Source organism: Anopheles merus, chromosome X (assembly GCF_017562075.2).
Source record: "Anopheles merus strain MAF chromosome X, AmerM5.1, whole genome shotgun sequence".
NCBI lineage: Eukaryota > Metazoa > Arthropoda > Insecta > Diptera > Culicidae > Anopheles > Anopheles merus.
Window position 1 is genome coordinate 2,267,305 of NC_054081.1, and position 14,552 is coordinate 2,281,856.

Here is a 14,552-nt window from a genome sequence, read left to right on the forward strand (position 1 = left end):
GCACCATACCGTACTGGATGAGCTGGGGCACACGTAGTATTACAGGGTTTTACAAGTCAGAATCGAATGTCAGCAAAACAATTTCAGAAGCACAAGATTCAGTTTAGCTGTCAAAAGTTGTTGTTTCACCGCACCGATGCTATTTTTCACAAGCGCAATTTGATTTTTAAATCGCTCAAGTTGTATTTTTTAAGAGGCCTTTCGCATCGTTTTGCAAATTCAAACACGTATTTTGAGATTATATGATTGAGATCAGTGCTGTTATGCGTTTAAGCATTATATTTATGAAATATTACGTATTTATGGTAAAAATTGCGATTTTCTGTGCAAAAAGCTACATAAACATTGTACATGTTTACATACGCAAGTGCTCGTAGCTTTTTGCACAGAAAATATTATTTTTTACAATAAATACGTAATATTTCATAAATATAACGCTATAAACGCACTAAATAAATGATTTGTATACAAATAATCTCAACATACGTGATTTAATTTGCAAAACGATGCGAAAGGCCTCTAAAAAACCAACTTGAGTGATTTAAAAATCAAATTGCGCTATTGAAAATAGCATCGATGCGGTGAAACAACAACTTTTGACAGCTAAACTGCATCTTGAGCTTCTGAAATTGTTTTGTTGACATTCGATTCTGACTTGTAAAACCCTGTATTGATTTCACCGATTTGCGTTCACCGTGAAATTGAAAAAGTAAATTATACGTTTGCGAAGGGATGAAATTTTTTTGTTTGGCTTGGATGTTGGACAGATCGCTCTACTCACGGTGGTTAACGAAATGTAAAAGAAATTGGAGTGAATTTTCAAATGCTAATTTTTTAGTGAATAAAAAGAGCTATCACAAGTGCCACCAATCCACTAAACGACCACCAAACGCCCAAGCGCCACAGATTAAGCTTAAACGACTGGAAAATTGAATATCCATAGAAAAAAAATGAAAGCTCCACAGCTTCATTGGTTTGATCAATAGATGGCGTATTACAACTCATCATTATATTGCTATCCTTTTCTTGCAATGTATTTCGACAAGTTGCATTTTATTATGACCTATATAGCCTTCTAACTTTCTGAGCAAAAATCTATATAAATGGTCGTGTGGTTAGATACGTGGGTATCAACACCAATGACCATTGCTCAAATCTCACTTGCTTCAGTGCTGGTGGTTTTCGTTGGAGTTTAGTATTTAAACAATCGTATCGCCGTTCTAGTTCTAGCGATGCATAACTTCAATGCGAAACCATACAACAGTACAGAGGAAATGAGAAAGCTCTCCTCCAAGCGATGAAGCTCAACTGGTTGGGGTATCCCACCAACAGATAGCGCCACCAGCTTTTTTGCTATTTTAGAATGCATGAGTCGTTTGGCGTCTGCTAAACGAAGTCTTTCTATATTCCGTTTAGGTAGAGAACTTGAGTCGTTTAGAAGCCGTTTAGTGGTCGTTTAGTGGATTTGTGGCACTTGGGCGGGTTCTAAACGTCTCAAACTCTCAATCTAAAGGGAATATAAAATGACTTCGCTTAGCAGACGGCAAACAACTCATGCATTCTAAACATAGCAAAACGATTGGTAGCGCCATCTGTTGGCGGGATACTCAGCGAATGGAGCTTTCCTAGCTGTGAAAGCTTTCTCATTTGAAATTTGCGAGAGAATATGAGAGAGAATGAAAATATTTGAAATTTGCCATACATTATAGTTTTTTTTTTACGACAATGTGCTCCTATAACCGCCTTCCCAAATAGCCAGCTCGTACTTTATAGCTGATTTGGGGCTGTTTAACGAAAAATCGTTCCGATGTCGTACTTTGTGGCTGATTAAGAGATAGACGGTACTTTGCGGAACTATGGAGCTTTTTAACAGGCACATGGTACTCTTTGGAACTTTGCGGCTGATTAGCACTATGTGTAAGGTTCATGGTGGAACTTGAAGGCTTGTTAAGAAAGCGTACCGAACTTGGTGGAACTTTATAGCTTTTTAATGCATGACATCCCCAAGTGCCACAAATCCACTAAACGACCACTAAACGGCTTCTAAACGCCTCAAATTCTCTACCTAAACGGAATATAGAAAGACTTCGTTTAGCAGACGGCAAACGACTCATGCATTCTAAAAATAGCAAAAAAGCTGGTGGCGCCATCTGTTTGTGGGATACCCAACCTGTGGAGCTTCCTCGCTTGGAGGAGAGCTTTCTCATTTCCTCTGTACTGTTGTATGGTTTCGCATTGAAGTTATGCATCGCTAGAACTAGAACGGCGATACGATTGTTTAAATACTAAACTCCAACGAAAACCACCAGTACTGAAGCAAGTGAGATTTGAGTAATGGTCGTTGGTGTTGATACCCACGTATCTGACCACACGACCATTCATATAGATTTTTGCTCAGAAAGTTATAAGGCTATATAGGTCATTATAAGATGAAACTTGTCGAAACACATTGCAAGAAAAGGATAGCAATATAATGATGAGTTGTAATACGCCATCTATTGATCAAACCAATGAAGCTGTGAAGCTTTCATTTTTTTCCTATGGATATTCAATTTTCCAGTCGTTTAAGCTTAATCTGTGGCGCTTGGGATCGGTACGAGATGGCTCTTGTCAAAGTGTCAAAGACGGACGCCGGCAATAATCTCATTGCGGCTACACAAGTTAGATTCGTTAATTGAAGAATGAATATTGAGTGAAGTGATTGTGAATTATCAGTAAATTGTGTAAAATTTTGTGTAATTCATCAATTAAAAGGATTGAAAAATATACATAGGTGTTTAAACGAAACAAATCTTGTTGTTTATTTCATCGATGACGCTTGCTTGAAAATAAAACACAAAGAAAAATAATCCCTGGCATCGTGGCATAAGGAAGCTGCTTAGGCGCTGTTTGAAAGACCCACATAGAACTTTGATGCTGTTTTTCTACTCACACTGTTTATCATTCGCAAAAGGCGAATTAGAGCAGCAATCTTTAGCGTGCCAAAATGAGCTGCTTAAGCAATTCTGGCTATTTGGGTTTTCAAATATCCTCCTCATAATGCAATGTAACCTTTGTATTGTACAGGCGGTCCCCGAGATACACGGTAAATGGGGACCGAAAACGACCGCAAAATATCGCGTATCTCGAATTTCCGCGTAAGTCGAATCTCGTGATTTCCAGCCAAAATATCACTAACTTTCGTGCAATTTTGCAAGTAGGGAGTGGTTTTCGCCACCAAATTAATTGTTTGATATGTTTCTACTGAATTGAACAATTTTAAACCTTTTTAAATAGTATTTTACATTCGTTCAATACAGAAATTATTTGGTATTTCACAATGGATGTGTCAAATCAGTACAATTTGCTGAAAGAACTGTCAAATTTGGAAAACCGCGTATCTCCGAATCCGCGTATAAGAGGTACCGAGTATCTCGGGGACCGCCTGTACTGTCATTTCTCTACAGCACGGATAAACGGACAGCCAGATAAAAGGTCCCCGAGTAAGACCCGTGTCTGTGCTCCATCGCATGCGATTTTATCGCACGTGCTGTCAAACGCTTTTTCGTATAATATTGCGATTATTTGGATGATTTAATAATATAACGATTATGAAAAATTAAGTTGAGATTGTTCCTACAAAACACCACACATTTAGTTTGACAGATAAAATCGGATGCGGCGTCCGACGAAATCAAATTTTTTTGATTCCGTCGTACGACGAAATCGCACGTCCGACGTTATCTGTCAAATCCCATATAAAATTTTGACAGGCCTTCCGATAAAATCGCATCCGATGGAGCACAGACACGGGCCTAAACGGCGCTTCACTGTAGCTAAATTTTGGTCTAGTCCACATGCCTATTTTTGATGTTTAATGATAAAAAGTAAGTTAAAATAACTTTAAGGTAATTTTTTGAGTTTGTCATTCATCTGGTTTTTAATCAAATCAAACAATTCGACTCCGGATGATGCAGAAATTTCGAACGCGACAAGTAGCTCTGTTTTGCAATACTGAGCTATTTTTCGAATTGTCGCACGAAACAAACGTAAGTCGTGTATGGAGGTGCGCCGTCAGACATCTCGAGCAAAAAGGACAAACTCGTCTCGAGCCTGTCAATTTCCGTGCATCTTCGAGCCTGACGCCATGTTGGATTGGTGCAAGGGCGCGGTATTACATTTGCTCTTTTGCCCTTTTTCCCGAAAACCCTTGCGACGAGTGCTCAAGTCGGGCGCATAAACTGGTGTCAATCAAAATTCAAAGTCATTCGCTGGAAAACACCACACTGACATTTCGATTCTGACAACCGATTGTGTTAGCCAGTGTACACACCAGCGTACATGAGTTTCGTATTTGTTTGCGTGCGTGCGTGTGTGTGAGTGTGTGTGTGGGGGAGTTTGTGTGTAGTGTGCTTTTTACGTTTTTCTGTACCGTTTTTCAGTAAAACCGTATTACTTGTGTTTTAATCTCGATCAACGTAAGTTAACGCCGCGTCCGTGGCCTGTGGGAAGCGGGCAAGATTGGTCGGGGGGCGGCGGGTGTTTACCGTGTTCCGCGATCCATAAATAACCCTGTGGCCAACTCGCACACTGCGTATCTACGTTCTGAAGCGTACCACCTGCTGGGAAAGGGGGCCTGGGAAGACAAAGATGGTCCGGCCCGCAAATTCCCCCCATTCCATCACACGAAATCGATGAGCTGCAGAAGCAAATCTTAAGATGTTGGAGACAACAGCAAACACAGATGGACTTTTTACACCCGTGGGCTGGAACGGGCACCCAGCTGCACCTTCCGCTGGGTTAGGGTGGGGTTGGCGAATGGGGGAAGCGAGAAAGGCGACAAAAGGGCGACAAACCCCTATGACCCTTCCGGAGGTGTTGTTGACCCTTGGTACATTATTTTAAACTTCCCGTTGTGACAAAACGGCTCTCCCTTCCCCCTGGCTGGGATACCGTGGCCGTTGCCCTAATCTCAACAATTACCGCACCTTGATGCACTTTCGGATGCATTTGTATGCATGGACCAGTGCCCTGGGCAGGCGCTGCACCGTTTCTCTCGCAGCCCCCGTAAACCTCTTCTGTTTGCACTGACGTTGTCACTTCGACGTTCGAGCCAACGCTTGGCAGCTACACTAATCCCAGTTTTTTTGTTGTTCCCTTTCGCCCTCCCAAAACAGGTATTTTGCAGTTCCGTTCCCGTTCCGCACGACCCGCTCATTCCGTTTGTGTAATGTTTGTGTGTATGTGTGCGTCTATGTGCTAGAGTCCGAGTTCGTATGTGTGTGTGCGGGAGAATGCAGCGCAGTTCCAGCCGGCCATAATCTTCGATCCACTATCCTCAGCTCAGCCCTATCAATCCCGTCGATCAACAACCACTTCCGGCGCGCGGGCGCGAACGAATCTCATTCAATCAATCAAGCGAGAGCCCTGAAGCGACAGCACAGCAACCGCACATCCTTCCCGGTAGCGCCGGCAAGGAGTTGAATGGTGGCCGTCTGAGCTGCCGCAGCCAGCAGTACCCCTTTTCCGGCTTTCCCGGGCCGACCGGCCGGTACGGAGGGGAGAGCGTGAGCACGATGTGGAAGTGTCACAAATGCGGCAAGCCCGTCTTTTTCGGTAAGGCAGGCCATAATTGGCCTGGGTGATGATTCGTGGTTCGTTTGACTAATTTAATCTATTTTTTTTCTTCTTCATTTTGTCTTTCCTGCCATCGGCTTTGATTAGCGGAACGCAAGCAATCGCTCGGCTACGACTGGCATCCGGAGTGTTTGCGGTGCGAGGAGTGCGGCAAGCGCCTTAACCCGGGACAGCACGCCGAAGTGAGTACCGGGCGAAGGTTGGCGCGGGATAGTGCAAACTAAGAAAAGGGCCAGATAATCGCCCTGCCCTGTGTTTCGTCCGGTTGGGCATGGTTGCGGGTTTTCGCTAAGAAGGTTTGGCTTTATAGGTTTCGCCCCCTCGTGGGTGGGCAAGGCAGGATAGACAACGTTGTCGTTTTAATTGAATTTGTTTTACAACTGCATGGCACAAGAATTTGCGGGCTCACAAGGTAGTTGCATTAAATACACGTATTGCACATGCTTTAGTATGTGTGGAGCTTTGCTACGGTAGGGCAAATAAGTTGTGTAACTTTTTCAAAAACTTTAAGCTCATTAATGCTACTTAAAATGTCGGCGCAAGGGGTGTTTTCATTGCGGTGAGGTTAAAATAATGAAACGCAACCGATATGTTAATTGCTAATAACTATTAATCGCTAATAACCAAGCTTAAGTCATATGTTAATGGCTGTATATTTTTTTAAAATGAAAATCACTATAACAATTCTACTATATTTCCTACGCTAATTCCTACATTATTTCTACGTTGCCCAGTTACTACGAGTATAGTTTGTTGACAGGAACTAGTATTTTATCGGTCCCAAATCCGGACCCGTGTTCAAATCCAAAACCGGAACATTTCCAGGTACTGTTCCAGGTAATAAACCAAGTCGGGAGCTGTTTCTGGATCATTATGGGGTCATTATTGCTTCCAGTTCATGATTAGTACTTGGGTCGATATCAGTTCCAGGGCAGGTATGGTTTAGTGATCGATTACAAGAGCAATTTGGGTTAATGATTGGCTCCATTGCCGGTATGGGTCCATAATCTTTTCTTCGATCGATATGACCAGTATTGATTCCTGAACCGGTATATATTCAGTATCAGTTTCAGGACCGGTATAGGTTCAGTATCAGTAATGTACTGGTGTCAGGCCCAGTATGGGGTTGATTTTAATTTTAGGTCTCTTAAGGGTCGTCATAAGTTCTTCTATTTGGAGTAACGTCCTACGCGGACATGCCGGCCTATGCAGGCTTTCGAGACTGAATTCATTACCACGCAGCAGCCGGATAAGTCAATCCTTGCTACGGGGGGACGGTCCATTCTGGGTTTGCATCCATGACGGGCATGTTATTGAGTCGTTCGAGTTGACGACTGTACCACGGGACCGCCCAAACCTGGTCGTCATAAGTATCTCATTCGAATTGTGTCTCGAGGACATTGATGTTGGCGTACTTTTTAAAGTAAAGGGAATCTTTGAAATCTATTTGCGCACCCCTGTATTCTGGCCAAATTGACTAGTATTATACAAAAAAGGTCTCCAAGCGGTGTAAATGTCAAGCATCTGGGGCGAATGTATGGGGTGGGAGTTATAATTTGGCACCATAATGTATTCCCTAGACTGCCATATTTACATCGATCGCTGTAAATTTAGAATGAATGACCTAACCTTTGTTTAGTAACGCATTTCAATTAGACAATTGTGTTTGCAGATCAAAATTAGTATTTCAAATATTCTGTTAATTGTTTAGACGCGTTATGTGCGAATGATGTGTAATTTTTGTGAGATTCAAGTCGTTCATTCCCAACCATATAACGTTTAAGAGAATAACATTTTTTTTATTTGGACAATAGATTTGTTCTGAATTGCTTATTACAATAGTTGAGTTTTACTTCCACAAATATGCATCTGTAATTCTTGGTTAACTGTTTTGTAACATTTAAATAAGACTTTTAAACTTTTTTTATGGACGTTACACCAACTAAAATCGAAACCACTGTAGCGTTCGCAGAGCAATCGGACTGCAGAACAAATCTGTAGAGCATTTTAGATGAAACAAAACATGCCTCACATTGCTTAGCATGCTTCATTTTACGCCACTGTTGCTGCTTGAACCGGGCAGCGTGGTTTAAAATAGGTCTGTGTGAGGCAGCTGCAGATTTGTTTACCTAGATAAGCCTACACAAAACACACAAACGCACAGTACGCTTAACGCCCACAGCACGCGCTCTCGAGCAAAGGGTTTTGCTTGAGACGCTTGACTTGCGAAGGCTGTCGTCATCAATTTCTTGCCCTTCCCGTTTCCGTATGCCCTTCGAGCGCCAAACAGTTCGTGCGAGAGCAAAAGAGAGCGCTTAAGAACGAACGCTTGCGGTGCAGAAAGAGTTCATTTACGGAGCCCGCTTCCCGACTGCTGGAGAGATAAGCAAATATGAGGCAAGCGCGACGGAGATTTCTGAACTCAGCAAATGTCAATGTTGCGTGTATGGTTTTTGTTTTTGTATTTTTTCTTCTGTTGTTGAAACGATTGAGACACTGTTTGAGGAAATTTTGGCTGAACAAGGGTGCAGAAGCTGGTGGAGGAGTTTTGTAAAATAAATAAATAAAGCAATCAGACATAATTCGAGCGTAACGAAACAAAATATTGTATTTTTATGGATAGCGAAATAATGCTCGCTTGGGGATCACAAAAAGAATTTCATTTTATCTGCTTTTCTGTACCAAGCTGTTGCTAATTTTTTCGATTTTAAACCCCCCTTTTCCAGCACAAAGGTGTGCCGTACTGCCATGTGCCGTGCTACGGTGCCCTGTTCGGGCCGCAGCTGTTCGGCCACGGTACCCGGGTGGAGTCGCACAAGAGCTTCGGCCAGCCGGATCAGAAGAAGCAGGCAGTGCAGCGCTCGCCAGCCGGCCCGGCCATACCCAAGGGGCACCTGGAGTCGAAGCTGAAGTCGTACAACCAGTTCCACAACAACAAGAGCATGGAGATACGGAGCCGCGAGGTGAACGGGCGGCTGGTGCTGGAGGGCGCACTGCGCATCTACTGGGGGGTGCAGGGAATGATCCACCTCAAGGAGGACGACGACCAGCGCACCGTGGTGACGGTCCGGAAGCGTAACTCGTACCGCCAAAGCACACCCGCCTCGCTGGCCCACGCCCACGCGACGAGCGATGGGGAGGAGGAGGGCAACGAAAAGGAAAACCACCCGAACCATGCGGACCAGCAGCAGCAGCAGCAGCAGGAGCGACGGGGAGCCGGTGCGATGGGCGTCAGCACGTCCAGCCTGACCGAGCCGTGCGACAGCAACAACGACACGACCACCATCTCGGAGAGCATCTCGTACGACACGCTCAGCCTGTCGTCGGAGCTCAACTCGAACTTCGACTCGAAGCCGGTGTCGTCGAGCGAGTCGTCCAAGGAGGTGTCGCCGAGCCACGCGGGCAAGTACGTGACGCTGCCGCCGAAGCTGGAAGTGAAGCAGCTCGACTGGGACGAGATCGACGAGCTGCTGCAGGTGGAGCGCAAGCTGGACGAGAGCGAGAAGCTGTACCGGACGATGCCGTCCCCGCTGGCGACCGGCGGCGGCTCGGGCGGGTCCGGCGGCGACCGCAGCCTGGCGAGCGAGAGCGTCACCGATACGGATTACAAGACGCTCACGCCCAACACGGCCACCGGGTCGTCGGGCGGGTCGGGGGCCGGCTCGGGCGACAGCGACCGGACGACGACCGGCGGGCCGGACACGTCCACGAGCGCGGCCACCACCAGCGCGGCCACCAACGGCGACGATGACTTTCGCACGCCGGAAGCGACGCTCCGGTCGCACGACTTCGAAGCGTTCAAGATGCAGATTAGCCGCGAGTTTATCAGCAGCACGGCGGAGATGGGCAACACGGACGGTACGCTGAAGCAGAACCAGCCGATCGATCCGGCCCGGATCAACGATTCGCTCAAGCTGTACAATGACGGCGTCATGAACCGGAGCCTGTCGGACGAGCAGTGCCGGAACGCGATGTTTTCCCTGCCGGCCGGCAACATCACGGGTAGGTGGACACTTAACACAGCTTTATTTTTAGGAATACTCACTCAGTTCCAGTGACTCACTCGTTACGCGGTAAAGTCTTTTCCATATAATTTGGATGAAATCTTATGGGATTTATAAATAAATCTTTATAAGATTATAAATGAATCTCATGGGATTTATAAATCGCCATAGATTCGTAGAGCTTGAGCTTCTCATTATTATTCTTTTTGAAGTAACAAGGGGTAATTCCAGCCTATACAGACTTTTGAGACTTCTTACCACGGGAAGACGGTCCATGCGAGTCTTGAGCCTACGACGGGCATGTTGTCGAATGGGATCGCGCAAATTCAATATTTTGAAAATCGTACATCTCTAAAAATTTGTGAATCTCTAGAAATATATGAATTTTAGTGGATTTATGAATCTTTAGAGATCCCTAAAATGCGCCTGAAAACCCGGAAGATGTCTTCTTAATACTAATATTTGGGAAGATATTGCTAGTTCACTATACCTTTGAAATGATCCACTTGCATTATAAAGATGGTCGATTGTTTTAGTATTTTTTTGTTGTTGAAATTTTGCCAAATTGACAAATACCATTGAACGCCTTGTGCACATTTATACGACACTTCTCCTCCTGGCAATGGTTTTATAATAAACGATTGCAAGTAGCTAGACTCTCCTTTGACTGAGCGATAATATAAACTAGAGAAATGCTCAACGTTACCAATTGTGAACTTGTGATTACACATCGGCAGTATAAGAGGCGAATGAGGTCAATTGGCTCAAAGTCTCTATAAAAATAAAGAAAAAAAAAAACATCGGCAGCAAACATTGTATCAGGAACACAAATGATAGCCCAAGTGAGAATTTACATTTGGTCGTTATGCGTTATTCATTATGGTTTCACTCCATTAGCTTTTTAGAAACCGAATTACTTCAATTGGGAAAGAAGGGAACCAATGATTCAAATCAAAATACATTATCCTAATTTATCCACCACTTAACCATCAAAGAGCAACAATAAGGGTCAAAAGAAACAAACGACTATACGATCACAGTTTAATCTCTCTTTTCCCCCCTTTTTTCCCATCCTTCAATAGGATCGTTCCACGTGGAGGCGAACGAGGACGACGACACGACGCTGCGCCATCCGGCCAACGGCATCTACGCGTCGCCCAGCCACGGCCGACAGTCGGCCAACGGTACGCCCAAGAAGCGGATGCACCTGCAGCGTGCGGCGCAACCGGCCGGACCGGACGCACCGACCTCGTCGGAGGCTACCACGAACGGTGCCGTTACGTCGCCGGGCACGGACACGGACAGCTGGACGGCCGATCGGGGCCTGCTGCGCTCCAAGTCCCAGGGCAACCACTACTCGGGCAACAGCTTCATGGACAGCGATGTGGACGACGATAGCGGCGGTGGCGGCAGTGGCGGGACCGGCTCGGGTACGCTCAAACCCTCCGACAAGCCGCCGTCCTCGATCCACATCCGGATGGACTGTTACGACGAGCTGGAGAGCCCATCGTCCGGTCAGGCGATCACGCCGTCGGAGGACGGTGAGCTGACCGCCGTGACGGCGACCACGCTAACAACGACGACGACCACGGCGACGACGCAGCCGTCGGAGTACAGCACCAGTATCAGCGGCCACCCGGTCACGGACGACGGGGTCGTGCTGCGGAAGCCCCCGAAGACTGGCTCGACCGCGATCAAGCGCCGGTCGGGCAACAGGCGGTCGCGCACCAAGCTGAAGCGCCGCTGCTCCATCAACGGCCACTTTTACAACCGGGAAACGTCCTTCTTCACGCCCCCGTACGGCTCGCAGATGAACGTTTGGGTGACGTCGCTCGTCAACACGCAGGAGGTACCGCATCTTGCCATCGTCATTTCGGTTTAAAAAACAAAAGGAAATGTAAATGAATAAATTATTTTCCAGGTGATCAACCTGCTGCTGGAAAAGTATAAGGTCGAATCGAGGGCGGAAAACTTTGCCCTCTTCATCGTGCGCGACAATGGCGAGCAGAAGAAGCTGAAGGACGACGACTATCCGCTCGTGACGCGCGTCATTCTCGGCCCCCACGAGGATATTGCGAAACTGTTCCTAATGGACGGTCAGCAAACGCAGGAAATAAGGTACGAGCGCGTCGCAGCCGCCAAGGCGGAAGCAGCGTAGAGTTGTAATTTCAAATATTTGGTTTTCTTTTCCCGATTGCTGCCCATCCCCTGTCCCGATTGCTGCCCATTGGCCGAGCGTAGCAGCGAGGTTGCACAGTTTCTGAACCTTTCCATTCCGGAGTGCCGCGCTATCTTGGAACGGTTCCACGAGGAGGAGCAACGGGAGCTGCACCGGATACGGATCAAGTAAGGAACGGTGGGCCACGAGGAGGTGGAAAAATTTCCCTTCACTCATTTTATTTTTCTCACACTTTCTCATTGCAGATTTGCCGAACTGCGAAAGCGCATCGTGCAGCGCATGGAATCGCTTAAAGTTCGGTTGTAGACTCCCACACACACACACACACCATGGTGACTTTCTGTCTGAAACAACTCCCTCTACTCCCTCCCTGCTTCTTCTTCTTCTTCATCGGCTCACCAAGCAGAGAAGGAGTAATCCCGCAAAACAATGAAAAAAAGCAATCAAAGTGAATAGTAATCATATTTGTTGATGTTTGTTGTTAAGCGAAAGTAGGCACGGGCGCTCCCGAAGAGAAGGACGATAGTTTTTTTTTGCAAGAAAAAAACAAAACAAAAAAGGGACTGGCACAGCAAGAGGGAAGCGGTGAAACGCGTGTTTGTGTGCATCATTTAATCTCATAGCCGCTCCGTTCAGCAAGCTAATCAACGTCAGTGTATAGTTTTAGTACGTTTTACTCGTTTGGCAACCTTTTCTTCTTCTTTTTTTATCGGTGCGAACGCGTCCCGTGAGTCGTGTTTGCTTATCGATTACGATTGCCGGAAAAAAAAATCTTGTCGATCGATTTACTCGAATTGTATTGTAGTATTTTTTGTTTGTTTTTTGTAATAAGCTAGTAAATGCAGCCACTGCTGGTACTCGAAAGTTTGTGTGTATGTGTGTGTGTGCAAGGGAAGGAGATCGATAGCATAATGCCAAACTGCCAAACGTGAGAGGCCCATCCACGCCTGTAGCATTGACTGTTGGCCTGAAACAAACAGAGAAGAAAGGCAATGGAGGCGGAGGAAATAGAAATAGAGCGAACGAAGCGCAGGAGCAGCAGGAAACACACTCAAACACTATTGTGTATAGGGCAAGCAATACGTAGCACAGCAAACAAAGGAAGCAAAACACCACGCACGAAACCTCGACATATTTATCTCCCCGCAAGACTCATTCAGGGACTCATCCGAAGCGTTAGAGCTAACCGAACAAAGTGCTACCGATATGAATAAGAGAAAAAAAAACACAAATACAAACATTGAACGATGGCAAGTGAAAATTCGATTTGATGCCAACCCATTTAGAGTAGTAACGTACGGCGGAAAGGCTATTTAGTGTGTTGCCTTTCGGGTTTCGTATCAACCGTAAACCACCCCCAGACTGACAGTCCAGGTGCTTCCGCCTAATGCTCATAAAGCAGCCATGTTCGTGGTTTAAATCAATAGCGACCATGTGTGCTTGTTTTCCGATCACTGCTAGGTGCAGGAAGGCATTGAAAGAAACCGATAGGCACGGCTTTAGAGGAGCGTTTCGAGCCAACTAGCAAGCGTTTGATCTTTCCTTTCTCTAATACGGCGTCTCTGTTTGCAGTGCGATTTAGTTAGCAAGCGCGTTTATATTTAGTTGAATTTATTTCTCTACCTAATAATGGCATATTTTTAACCACCACTAGCCACACTTACACTTGCAAAGAAAGCAGCAACATAAAATGATAGCTTAGAAGAGAACAAATAACAACAACAACAACAACAACAACAACAAAAACAAAGGAAAACACTCAAAGCTTTATTCAGCTTGCGCGGCAATGCGTATGGACGCAACTGATAACAATCAAGAAGTTTAGAGCGCCGTGTTTAGGTGAAATCGTCGCTCGTTTACATGTATAGTCCTTCCCGAATGCTCAGCTCCCGATCGGAGTGCGATATCAAACGCTAACCTACTGTAAGAATTTATCTATGCATATACATACGGACCTTTACAACGGGTGGGTTATGGAACGAGACGCGTAGCCTAGCGAGAATCGGTGTCCTTACAGAGCGGAGGAGGTCAGTCGAGCAGCCAGCGTAACAGTTAAACAATAACACAATCGGCACACATTCTCAGGCAAACTAGTGGGGGGAAACGCAGGCAGAGTCAGAGTAGGGCTGGCTTGTTTTTCTAATGCTACTGCTGCTGCTCCGGCCGGTATCCGAGGCCTCTAGCAAAACATGGGTAATCTCTTTCGCTGGCAGCCACTGAAAGCGGTGGTGGTGCAGTGTTGCGTTAGGGGATAGCCAGAAACAACCACAGCAAACTGATAAACGAATAATATAATGCAATTAATAACAACGTTTTGTTGTACTTGTTTTAATGTTCAATCGTTTTTCTTCTCTTAAATATAGTTGTAGCTATCGATGAGGTAAAGAATGTTAAGAAGGGTGCACGGTTTATGAAATCATGGCAACCGCAACGGCGTTGATATGCAATGTGATGCTTACTCAAGGACGTTTCAGAAGACTTAGCCCACTCATCTGACCCAGTCTAAGCTCGCAAGCAAATACAGCCAGATGTCGGGTGGCTTCAGGACCGCATTCTGGGCGCGTGGACCTATAGAGTTGTACTGTTTGCCTATTCGTAGTCTCCCTCCTTCTGTAGCTGTTTTTGCTTCAAACCGAACTTTTATTTCCATTCCAAATTTCCCTCCCAACTCACTGGCTCACTGCGTACGCCCGTGTATGCGTTTGGGCCGTTCTTGTTGCGCGCTCCGAGCTCCGATCGAGTTTCTCGACCCG

The 14,552-nt window shown here is 45.8% G+C and overlaps 1 protein-coding gene across 1 annotated transcript; it reads left to right on the plus strand.

Annotated features, from left to right (window-relative positions):
- The first annotated feature begins 4,271 nt into the window (after positions 1 to 4,271).
- LOC121591842 lies at positions 4,272 to 14,109 on the plus strand. Its single transcript, XM_041912875.1, has 8 exons — positions 4,272 to 4,457; positions 5,157 to 5,595; positions 5,704 to 5,798; positions 8,343 to 9,618; positions 10,703 to 11,469; positions 11,542 to 11,738; positions 11,862 to 11,966; positions 12,045 to 14,109. The coding sequence occupies exons 2-8, from the start codon at positions 5,556 to 5,558 to the stop codon at positions 12,103 to 12,105; spliced, it is 2,541 nt and encodes an 846-aa protein (XP_041768809.1). The 5' UTR covers positions 4,272 to 4,457; positions 5,157 to 5,555; the 3' UTR covers positions 12,106 to 14,109.
- The last annotated feature ends 443 nt before the right edge of the window (positions 14,110 to 14,552 follow it).